Here is a 12,159-nt window from a genome sequence, read left to right on the forward strand (position 1 = left end):
CCCAAAAAGCAGGATTTGGCACTTCAAAGTGGCTCTTTTCACAAATCTTTTATCATTTACCATTCCCCTTGGTCATGGAAATTCTCTTTCTAGGTAAGAAGGGCTTTATTGTTTAAATAAACTTAGTGTTTGCAGCTGTTATAATAATCAGGGGTTGGCAAAAATCTCTGCAAAGCACCCAAATCAATGAAAACATTGATCAGCAAATACCTTTCCCAACTTCCAGCTGGTTTTTCCCAGGAGGAATTCTTGGCCAGGAGCTCATTTCTGAAGGGAAATTGTAGAAACCTGATGAGAAGACAAACCCTTACTATTAAATAATAACGACCAGAACATAATTAACATTATTTTGCTTCAACTGGAAGGCTCAGGACAGTGCAAGGTTTTCCTGCTCTGCCCAAATTTAGGAATTAGTTGGAGCAGCAAGGCTGGAATGTGGTTTTCAGGATTTTCAGCCCTTGATCTTGGAGCTTTCACTGATACCAGGGGATAATAATAAATTTTCCCAACAAGCTGAACTAATCTTATTTTGAAGTTTGAAGCTCTTTGTAAGTGATTTAAGGGAAAAAAAAAAAACCAACAAAAAACCATCTGGAAATTAATCATAGGAACTGCTGAGTGATTTTTGTTCTTCAGAAAAAAAAAACCCAACTTGCCAAGGGTCATGATACAGGAATTTCAAACACAACCAGTGGGTTTGTATTGAACAAAAATAGTAACAAATTTCAGCTGGTGAAACGAGTCACTAAAGGAGTTTTCCCTGACAGTTGGAGGCTTTTTTTTTATTCTCACTTTGCTCTGGTTTGAGGCTCTTCTCTGTCCCCAGGTTTGATTTCTAAGGATGAAGATGATTTTTCCTAAATCCAGGCTGCTGGCTTTTATCTCAAATAAGAAAGACTCTTTTTCCTAAATCCAGGCTGCTGGTTTTTATCTTAAATAAGAAAGACTTTTTCCTAAATCCAGGTTTCTGAGCCCAGCATTGTATGGAGCAGAGGACAGGCAGATTTTTATATTGACACAGGGTGGGGCTCACCCTGCAGATCAAACGTGATGTGGCACCTTTGATTTTCAACCCAACAGTCCTTTATTGATTTATTTGTACTTTACATTTCTTTGTTTACACGTTTATTTATTGTAACCAAACATTTAATGCCAGAAACACGGACCTGGGTGGAGCCACGTGGCAGTTTGAGGAGGAAAAAACCCAAAGCTTGGTGCAGACTGACCAAAATATTCTGTTTAAACTCCAGAAGGTCGTTTCTCAGGCAGCTCAGAAATGCAATTTATTAACTTCATTAACGCTTCAGAGCTCATTAATGTTGCCAGGGGAGAGAAATGAAGTGCAGTGCTGCCTCTCCTGGGTGCCCTGTGCTGCTCCCAGTCCATCCCAGTCCACGTGGAGCCCCTGACTGGGGGTTATCACTGGTGGTGCCAGGCAGGAACTGTTCCTTGCAATCCCATCGATTTTTTATTTTTCTTTTTTTTTTTTTCAGATCCTGGGTGTGGAATCGTCTCTGCATGGCCCAGTTTGGAACAGGCTGATAAGGCTCCTTGTTTCTTAGCAACCCCAGCTCTGCCACAGCCAGAAACCTGCCCTTCTGCAGCTGGAGGGGAAATTCTGAATGTCTCAAAAGCAAATCCCAAACCCAGGTAAGTCCTTCTTCCTCCCCTCCCAACCTTGTGTTTAATTTAAATTTGCCTCCAATAAAAGGGATGTGCATGGGCAAAAGTTCCTTAACAAGGGCAAAGCATAACTTTTGTGTCTTTAATAAATCATTTTTCCCTGGTTTTATTTAGACCTGTGTCTTTCCTGGGCATGGAGGTGCCATATGTCCTTCTCCTAACACGGCTGGTGGCAGAAGTTGCCAGCAAATCCACCCAAAACTCGGTAGGTGCTTGGTGGGTTTTGTCTTCCCAGGTGCTCTAAAACCAGAAGGATTATTTTCCTCTCCTGCTGCAGTTTCTAGGAAGCTGTTTAATTCAGCAGAAATTACCTGTACTGCTCTAAAATGAGCATTAAGTGACACTTTTCCAGTGGCTCGGTTTGCTCTGGTTGCCTTTTAAAGCAGGGAATTCTCCCTGACTCATGTGCATGTAGGGATGCAACTGCTAAAACCTCCCAAAAAACACCCTGATGATCAAAAAACCCCACTTTTTAAGCTGCTTGACAGTTTGACTGCAAATAAATAATAAACCAAACCACGGGTACCCAAAAGTTATCTTTGCAAACGACTGAGGAGCTCTGAAGCTTCAAGTCACAGAAGCATAAAATTCTGCTGGAAGGAGGGTTCAACCAACAAACCTTTTGAAGAAACTGGTCTTGGGCATTTTATCTATAAATCTTCTGCTTTTTTCCAGTGTGGAATCACCCTGCTAATTTAATTTTTAACTGTTTGATCTGAGAACTTTGATCTCTGTCACCTTCCCACTTGATGGTGTTGGCTGATAAGCACAATAATATTTGCTGTTGTATATTAGTTATATTTAAGTCACTTCTGTGGCTGAAGTTAGGGCAGCTCTCGTTACTTTTGACTTTTTTAAGACTGATTTGGAAGTTTAGTGGCTTTTCGTGCAGGTTCAGAGTGTGGCTAAACCCAAGGCTCTGGGAGATGTTATTAATATCTATCAAAAGAACCACAGTGTTCCTACCAACCATTTCTCTCTGAGCTTTGTGTCCCAGCTTGCTGTAATTTGTAAATAACTTGGAAGCTGGCTTTTATATAAACAAATAAAAATAAGCTCCATGCCTGCAGGGTACGTGCAGTTTTTCTTTTATATTAAATATTGAAGGAAGAAGCTCCTGCAGTTGTGCTGGGTTGCTCTGAGGTGTTGTCACCACTTGGAATATTCAGTGAAAACTGGGCTTTGCCAGTCATTTTGCCAACAGTTTTTCCCTGTTTGTGGAGCTGTGGGAAGCAGAACTCCCCCTCTGAACTCTCCTTCACTGATGATTTTATCAATTATATTTCTAAAGCAGTTTTTGGAGGCTTTTCCCAACGTCACAAGCACAGTGTGCTTTATTTCAGTGTTATTAAGGAGCAGCTTCCAGTGGGTTCTCTCCTTGAAAAACTGCTTCCTGCAGAAAGAAAAACTTAAATTTTAACTGAGTTGCTGCTTGTTCCTCTCTGTCCCCTGGAGATAATGAATTCATTATTGTTGATGAAGCCTTTTAATAAAGGTGGGAAACACCCTGTGATTTCTTTTCTCAGGTGTCAGAACCAGAATGTTGTGTGGATGTGTTGGATTCCAACAGCTCCTGTCCAGCAACCAACCAGTGCAGTCCAGGTATAAGTTGTTGTTGCTTAATAAAATCATGGAATCATGATTTTATTATTTTATTTTTTTTATTATTTTATTAATCCCCTGGTTTGAGTGGGAAAAGACCTTAAAACTCATCCAGTCCCACAAGCAGGGACACCTTCCACCACCCCAGGTTGTTCCAACTTGGCCTTGGGCACTTCCAGGGATAAAATATTCCCAGTTTTTTAAATTTTTTTTTTAAAGGAACACCAAAGTACCTGATTAATTGGGGAGTAAAAACAAAATAATGAATGCATGCACACATCAAAGTCTTTCTTCCTCTAACACACACGAGCTAATGCTGCTCATGACTCACAAATATTGTCCTTTCATGGCTAAAAGGGAATGAAATATTATTGATGAGGTTATTCTTTATTTCTTTTTATTTATTTAATGTGCACTTGGATTATGTAAGAGCTGCTGGAAATGCTTGAAAGCCCTAAAAGCCCATATAATCAGCATAAAAAGCCAAAAATGCTGTAATGTGTATTTAAGGCAGCCTTAAGAACCATTTCAATGGTTTTGTTGACACAAAAAGCCTCATTCTTCCTCCTGCCCTGTGCCTGAAGTTGTTTTCTCCTAAATGGAGTTAAAATCTTCTTTTGTCAGTGAAAGGTGGTCCTTTTTTAATGCCATTTTATTTCAAATCTGGGAGTAAAAGCAGGAAAAATGGCTCCAGAGCCCACAGGGACAAGAGAATTAGTGACTTTAAAATTGGGATCCACCCTGTGATGGTTCTTTGGGTGTTTTAAGCCAAACTTCATTAACTCCTCTAACAGTTGCTTCATTTAATACATTAATTTCTGCTTCTAAATGATCTTAGAAACAGGTGTCATTAGCTATGGTATAAACAATTGCCTCCAAATTGTGGCATTCTCTTAAATCTTCCTGTAATCTGAGAATCTCCCAATACCTTTGGTGTCACATCAAAGTTTTTACTCCAGAAAGTCTTTGCCTTTCCCTTGTGTTCAGATGAAATATCAGCTGTAATTTATGATTTTTGGGGCATCAAACCTCGAAGGAAAATGGTTTGGAATCAGCACCTTACCAATGGTTTTGCCTTATGGGGATAATTGATACCAATTTTTGGCTCAAGGCTCTTCCAGAACTGGATTTTTAACCAGCAACAGGAATTAAAAAAAACTTTATTAGGGCAGGATTTGGATTTTAACTTCCAGCATTTTCCCCACCCTTTCTGGTTCTTGGCATGTTGTCCCTGCCTATTGTATTTCCAATATTATATATATTAAAAATATCATTAAATTTTGTTTCTGTGACCTCTAAAAAGTAAAATGACTCTTTTTTTTTTTAGTATTCTTAAGTGTTACTTATAATTTTTTAGGCATTTCCCATCTTGCTGCAAACTCCACCATGGGAAGCAGGGAATGGAGTGGGGTTGGAATTACCTTTTGGAAGCTGTTTGCTTGTAACTCTCCCTCCTTTTCCCCCCCCTTTTTTTCTGGAATAAAGGCTTTGAAATGAAAACAATCCAACAGAAATGAAATTAAATGAATAATGCAAATAATTGTGACAGATTAGGAAGCAGGACGTGCCTGTAACCAGCAGAGAAGAGGGAATTTCTGCCTCTTTGGTGGAAGAAATACCCAAAAAGTGGGAAAAAAATTTGCCTCCAGTGTTGCTTTTGTGGTTTTCATGCCTCTGTACCTGTTGTTCCCCTGCAGGTTGTTACAGGAGATGGAATGAGGATGGAAGCAGCAGCTGCATTAAATGCAAAAATGAAACCCTGCCTGTTTTCTCTGTTTACAACCTGACCGAGTGCAGAACTAGTGAGTCATTTATCAGCCCTTCATTCTGGTTTTTTTTAGCCCTGACATCTCTTCTTTGGCCCAGCAAAGACTCTCCAAGAGTCAAATCCTGCAGATTTTTATTCCCCTCCCTTTATCCAACTTTCCCAAAGTGACTTTGAGCTTTTGAACACGCCACAAAACCTGTAGGAACTTGGAAATTCAGCGTAAAGAAGCTGCAGAGTGATGTGGAATCGTTCTATGAGGGGGGCAAAAAAACCTTCCAAATCTTGCTGTGCAAAAGCAAATGTGGCATGAAATAAAAATGATGAAATGAAACAGTCCTGAACAGTGAAATGATTAAACTCTCTAAGCAGGATCAGTGGCAGACACCCAGTGAATGTTGAATTTGGGGGCAACTTTCATCTACACTACAAGAAAAAGGCATTTGCTGGGGGTGTTTGCCAGCATTTCTCTCCAGAGCACAAAACAACTCAGACTGTGCTTGAGTTCTTTGAAAAAAAAAATCTATATTAAGGAGCCTGGATTTCATTTTGTGTCTGAGCTTTGTTGGAGAGGTGAGAACCATCCAATTCCTTGTCAATAAGTTTAATGAAAGGAGCTCAGAAACTTGGTTTGAGTTCTTGGGAAATGCAGCAGTGAATTCTTTTCTTTTTTATTATTTGACAAATTTTGATGATGTTTGTTTACTTTTTTTCCCAAAAAAGAATTCAGAAGTGATATACATAAAGTGAAATTCAATCAGGATTCCTGTACAACCTCAAATTGTATTTCCAATATTATACATATATAACCTCAAATAATTCCTGAGCAGTTAATAGTCTTTTGCTAAGGTTTTCAACACATCTGTAGTTTTTGTGTTTGCCTTTAAAAACATTCTTTTTTAATTGCAGCTGGGAGCAGAGGGATGAATTTCCAAATGAACATAAGCACTGTAACTCCTTTCCTACAGAGCATAGGTGAGTAAATGATTTTGTGATTATTCCCTGTCTACCAACAAGTTGTAAAAATAGGTTTTATTTCATTATTAGCTTTTATTTCTGATGAATAACAGTGTTTTCTCTCTCTTTATAATGTGGGGTTTTTTTGCACAGGGGGCCCAGAAGTGGCAGCTTCCCTCATCTTAGGGACATTTTTCATCAGTTTGTTCCTGATTCTCTCTGTTGCTTCTTTCTTCTACCTCAAACGTGCCAATAAACTTCCCAACATTTTCTACAGAAGGAACAAAGGTAAGATTGTCCATTGTCTATTAAATCCCTAAATGAACTTTGCTTGATTGAATGTGCTATCATTTGATATCAAATTTCACTCCAGTGGCTCTCTGAGTCTGAACTGATCAAGAACCCAGAATATCCTTGAAGGATTGAGATCTCTTGAGTTGCTTTTTCAAGGAAATTTAGTCAGCACCAGGTTCTCCTTCAGTTTTTAGGGGCTCAGGAGCTGGTTTATGACATTTCTAAGCTGGCAGGACACCAGACCTCTGATGCTGCAGTGCCTGTGGTCTGACTTCCCTCTTTTGGGCTGATAATTCCCCCTGATCCAGCAGGATAAAGCCTTAATGTCCTTCTTTGAGGGGGGGAAAACCTTAACAAACATTCCCCTGGCTGATTCTCAGCTTCCCTTCTGTCTGGAGGATGATTATCACCCCTCTGGCTAAAGGGGTTCACATTTTTATTTGTCCTTTTATTTTTTCCTGGCTCCAAGTGACATTTTTTCCCTGTCAAAGAAGCTGCTGAGGTTTCTTCCTCTGAAAGCAAAATAAGTCCCTCTTGAAGACTTTACAACCCTTTATCTCAAATCTTGAAGAGAGTCCTACACCCAATGTGTTCCCCTAATGGATTTTCTGACTGTCCTGCTCTGCTTTGTGACAAAACTCTGTTGTTTTTTTTAGCCATAAAACTATTCCATGCATGAGTGTATTTTTGGAAAAACAACAGTTCCAGTCTTTTAGATTAATGAGGGTTAATCTCTCTCTTTCTCTCTCTTTTAGCATCTGTTCTCCAGCCTAGTGAAACAGTAAGTAAATTCTCTTCTTCCAACAGGAACAAGCAAATAAAGCATCAACCACACAATAATTTAAATTTTAACAGCTCGTTAACGAGCTCCTTAATCTGATGGGCGAGACTGAAATAAATAGAAAAGATGTTTTGGGGGTTATTTGTCCAAACTGAGGTGAAAATGAATACAAACCATCTGGATTTCTGGCTTCTACTGAGTGATTTTTTTTTCCCCAAGAAAAACCCTACCCAGTAAATATTATTGAAACCCTGAAATGTTGCTGTCGGGGTTTTTTGGGGTTTTTTTTTGAATGAAAGACTGTGAAAAGGTGCTTTGTTTGACATGATGATTCTGTTCTCTGCAGGCATCCATGATACCTCCCCCAGCTTCTTCAGGTGAGGAACTGCTGCCTGGGATGCTAAAAAGCAGGGAAACTTCTCTCCTCCAAGTGGGAATGCTGAGAATACCCACAATATATCAAAATAACCATTGATAAAGCTGCTTTACAACTGGTGGAATCTGTGCTGGGGACAGAAATCCAATGAGATCTGTCCAGTGAGGCCTTTTTGGATGGGATTGATTGCTTTAATTAACTCAGGCACCAGGAGTGATGGAGCACTTGATGTGAAAATAGATCTGTGACAGCTCCTAAAATAGATCTTCCACTCCTCTGTCCTCACAGAGAGGAGTCTTACAAGGAGATGCAGTATTTTTTCATAAGTAAATTATTCAGTCTGGGGTTTATTTTCAGGATTAGATTCCTCCTGACAATGCCAGGTTGGCTCATTTTCAGCCTTGCTGGTTTGAAAATTTCTCAGCTTCTTGAAAAACAGCTTTACACAGACTACTTGGAACACTCTATTTTGGGTTTTTTTTTGGTATTTTGGGCTCTTTTGGGCAAGGTGTGATGTTTAATACCTGCAGAAATTAATTTCTCAGGGAAGATTTCGTCTAATCAAGATGGTATGATTAAAATTGAATTTTTTTTTAATGTAGTTCTTTAACTTTTAGATGTTTTGAGATGTGTTCCAGGCTCGGGCTGGTTGTTAAACTGACAGTGCTGCTCGTGGAAAGTCTTGGCTTCTTTGCCTTTAATTTATCCATCTGAGGAAGTCCAGTTGTCAGGGAGTTTTAGGGCTGAAAATGGAGAGCTCCATGTACTGTAAACACTTAAAATAATAGGAATAATAAAATAATAGGAGTGCCAGTTTATCCTGAGCATCTGGTTTTCTGGGCCACTGGGAGCTCATTTAAAAAGTTGATTTGTGGGCTTTTGCTGTGACAACTCTGTGTAGGGGTTTTTTTGTGGTCTGGTTTTGTTGGGGGTTTTTTGAAGTCCAGAATTACTTTGATCACTGAGGAATTAGGAATTCACAGGATCACTGAGGCTGGAAAAGAGCTCCAGGATCAGAGCCCACCCTGTGCCCGATGCCCACCTTGTCCCCCAGCCCGGAGCACTGAGTGCCACATCCAGTCCTTCCTGGGACACCTCCAGGGATGGGGACTCCAAACCTCCCTGGGCAACCCCTTCCAGTGCCTGACCACCCTTTCCATGAGGAAATTAGGGATAAAGGCACGTTCCTGAGCAGGTGCTGACGATGTTTCTGTGCCTTTCAGTTCGGAAGCCGCGATACGTCCGCCGGGAACGGTCCCTGGTCACCTCCACGTCTGCTGCCATCATCTCCTCCTCTGAAACCAGGGTCAGCAATGTCTAACCTTCCCTCCTGACAGAGGACCTTAACCATTTGTGGTGTCAAAGAACCTTTTTCTGAACCCACTGAAGTGCCAGGAAAACGTTGCAAGCAGCTGACCCCGACCAGAAACCAAATTCCCGTGTCCGAGGGTTTGTGCCAAACGTCCTCCCGGGGATGAGCTGCTGGAGGTGACACCCAGTTCCAGGAACTCCTTTGCAATGCACTATTCCAGCTCTGTGGGCTCCTTTCTCTCCTGCAGGTGCTGTGTTTGAAACCTTTAAAGACTCTGCCTTTCTTTGGAACACTCTCTCTGTTCTGGCAAGTTCTTCTCCCTGTGTTGTGACGTGTCCCTGTGTCCCCAGGGCTGGCTGGCTCAGTGCTGCAGGCCAACCCAAAATCCTGGGATTACTCAAGGCTGTGGATTTGAGGAAGGGAGCCACTTGTAGATGGGAACACTTAAGTGCCACTCCTTTAACAATATAACAATAATTAACATGCAGAATCCTTTGGAAGCAAAAAAAAATGGTGCCTGTGGAGCATCTTCTGCCACAGCTGAGCCTGAGTTTAACTGTGACTGTGGAGCCACCTTCCTGATCCTGCTGCTCCTGGTGCTTTGGAAGGCCATGGTCAATATGGGCCCAATCCCAAGGGTGGGAATTTTGGGGGGAAGTTTTCTCAGCTGATTTCAGCTCAGTGCTGTTTGCTGGGGGGTTGTAAACGAGAGGCTGCAAAGTCTGTCCCTGCTGGGACAACCTGGGAGCCCAAAATTCCTGCAGGACAGTTGTCAGTGAGGGTTGGGATGAGCTGGAGAGGTCAGGGGAACTTCTGCCAATGCAATAAAGGGGTTTCTTTGGTCGAGCCCTTCACTAACACACCTGAAATGTTCAGGCCAGCACCTTAGGACAGAGCTCAGTGGGGATTTCCTTGTTCCAACACCAGCCTAAACACCCCCTTTCCCACTCTGGATTTGTTCCTGCCCTCTCCATGTGCCTGAGGAGTCGCTCCTGCAGGGAATTAAAGGAGCTGTAAAATCACTTTTTTTCCCTGCCTGGCTTCTCCTTCCCAAGTTCTTTTCCTGGCAGGGGTGACTGTTACCATGTGAACACATCCTGGGCATACTGGGACGGGCAGGAGAGTGGGTGACTGGGAAATGAGGGGGATAAAAAGAGGTTGCTGAAGTGGTGGAAGTGTCACTGTCACCTTCTGTGAGTTCTATCTATGCAGCCTGTGCCTCCCCACCTACCTGTGTTGCTGTTGCCTCTTTTGGTGGAGCTGCCACTCCATTCTGGCTCTGTGCTCCTAAAATAAATCCTTTGGAAGCTCTTCCTCAGCATCCCCTGGCAGGAATGGGAACTGGAACAGTTGGTTCTCTTTTTTTGGGAAAAGGAGAACAAAATTGCCTTGATCTGACGTGTCACCCATATGGAGAGCCCAGAACTTGTGATCCACGTTCCCTCTTCTCTGGGGTTTAAAACCTTCTTCCAAGAGGAGAACTGAGGTGGGAGCAGATAAATTTATCTTATGGCATAGACCCATTTTCTGGAAGTTTCAGTGCTTTTGTATCTTCCCCTCACAGGTAAGGAGATCCTTGTAAAATCTACAGGGATTAAAAAAAAATAATCATTAAGAGGTTCCTGTGCCAAAACCAAACAAACAAAAAAAAAAGCCTGAAACTTCACATTGTCTTTTGATGATGATGATAAATAAAATTATTGACCTACTGGACAGGTAATGGCATTTTGAGAGCCGTCAGCTTTCCATGGGAAAGGTGCTTTATACATTTTTATTTGGGATGCTCCCAAGTTCCAGAGGTTCAGGAGGTGGCACTTTTGTCTCTGTCATTTCAATGTCTTTTTGTCTTCGTGCTGCTGAGATTTTCCCACAGGCAGAAATCATGTCTTAGAGGTCACAGAGCTTTTCCCTGAACTTAGTTGCTGAATTTTTTCCTAATTGCTTGGGAAAAGGAGTAACTATGCAAATAATGCCAAGAAATGCACCTTTGGAAGCAGGGAATTTGTGCTTGTGAACCTGTCCGTGGCAGTGCTTTCTTGTGTTGCTTGGTTGCTGATATATTCTTTTTACCCAGAAATTATTGAAGGATCAGGTCATTGGACTGTCTGAACCCTCTTTCTCCTCGAGTGCACGTTGTAACTTGGTTTCATGTCGAGTGTCTAAAGCTCTCATTCTGTTTTTCTCAGTGACAACACCTCTCTTACCCCAGGACTTTTAACTCCAGCAGAGATTTGTACAGTTTTCTGTGTTTCAGGAACTGTTCAGCTGTTGTTGTTGCTGCCTAACCCAGTGAATTCCTGCTCCAAACAGTTTGTTTGCACTGTCAAATTAAATATATAACGTGGTGGTTTGGTTCCCCATCTCCCTGGAAAATAATAATGCACACCCAGATGTGTTTTAAAACATTGGCTTTAATGATCCCTGATATTTAATGTATTTGTATATTTTTAACTGTGTGCCAAAATAAACATATTTGAGCTTTTTTTTTTTTTTAAATATTATTTTAATGGCTGTGGAGCTCATTCATGTGTTTCCTTTTTAAGCACAGAATGAAGGGAGCAACATTAGCACCCAAAGCAGATCGTGGTTGCAGCTCATCTGGCTTGTTACTTCCACCAGAACTGAAGCTAAAATAAACAAGGAAACAGTTTGGTGACTGTTCCTGCCCAGTTTTACAGAGGGATGGTCAGGCTGTGTTTGGAGAAATTGTCTTTTCACACCTTAAAACCCTCAAAAAGCCACCTGTGATGGCCTTACCTGTAGGAACTCAGCTTTACCTTTGGTAAATGAGTATGTGTTTTCCTCAGTCTCCTTCAGAGAGCAGAAGGAGCAAGAAAACTCTAAAAGAAGCCCTTAACAGGGACAAAGGTGCCAGGAATTGGGATAATCAGGACTAACAGGGACAAAGGTGCCAGGAATTGGGATAATCAGGACAATTTCTTAGCAATTGAAACTAAGATTATGGCCTGGGGTTTGGGAGGGTTTATGAATTCATCTGATTTATGAATCGTTTTTAAAAGTGATTTTTTTATTTTTGTTTTCCCCCCTTTCCCTTCCCTCCCTCCTTGGGAATTTGGGACTCCTGTTGGACTTCCTGAGTTGCCAAAATAATCCAGGCAGCGAGGGCAGAACGCAGGGAAATGAGGAGTGATGCTCTGAAACACCAGTGGTTAAACTCAGCAGTGCTCTTTTTCCTCCCAGACTGCCCAGAATGGGCTGATTTCTGAGGAAAATCCTGCCTGGAATGGGCTGATTTGGAGGAAAATCCTGCCTGGAATGGGCTGATTTCTGAGGAAAATCCTGCCTGGAATGAGCTGATTTCTGAGGAAAATCCTGCCTGGAATGAGCTGATTTCTGAGGAAAATTCTGGCTGGAATGGGGTGATTTCT

The 12,159-nt window shown here is 41.6% G+C and overlaps 1 protein-coding gene across 3 annotated transcripts in view; it reads left to right on the top strand.

Moving 5' to 3' along the window:
• CUNH1orf159 (chromosome unknown C1orf159 homolog) overlaps positions 1 to 11,224 on the top strand; it is a 15,303-nt gene extending 4,079 nt beyond the window's left edge. For all 3 annotated transcript variants that reach the window (XM_025895874.2, XM_025895873.2, XM_018079294.3), the window contains 9 exons: positions 1,494 to 1,650; positions 1,798 to 1,888; positions 3,210 to 3,285; positions 4,983 to 5,087; positions 5,960 to 6,025; positions 6,161 to 6,295; positions 7,057 to 7,082; positions 7,429 to 7,459; positions 8,682 to 11,224. In XM_025895874.2, the coding sequence (XP_025751659.1) occupies positions 1,817 to 1,888; positions 3,210 to 3,285; positions 4,983 to 5,087; positions 5,960 to 6,025; positions 6,161 to 6,295; positions 7,057 to 7,082; positions 7,429 to 7,459; positions 8,682 to 8,779 (609 nt within the window). In that variant the 5' untranslated portion in view covers positions 1,494 to 1,650; positions 1,798 to 1,816 and the 3' untranslated portion in view covers positions 8,780 to 11,224. The remainder of the gene's footprint in view (positions 1 to 1,493; positions 1,651 to 1,797; positions 1,889 to 3,209; positions 3,286 to 4,982; positions 5,088 to 5,959; positions 6,026 to 6,160; positions 6,296 to 7,056; positions 7,083 to 7,428; positions 7,460 to 8,681) is intronic.
• Positions 11,225 to 12,159: the final 935 nt, after the last annotated feature.

The sequence above is a fragment of the Manacus vitellinus genome, unplaced genomic scaffold, assembly GCF_001715985.3.
Source record: "Manacus vitellinus isolate BGI_N305 unplaced genomic scaffold, ASM171598v3 scaffold_46_pilon, whole genome shotgun sequence".
NCBI classification, from domain to species: Eukaryota; Metazoa; Chordata; class Aves; order Passeriformes; family Pipridae; genus Manacus; species Manacus vitellinus.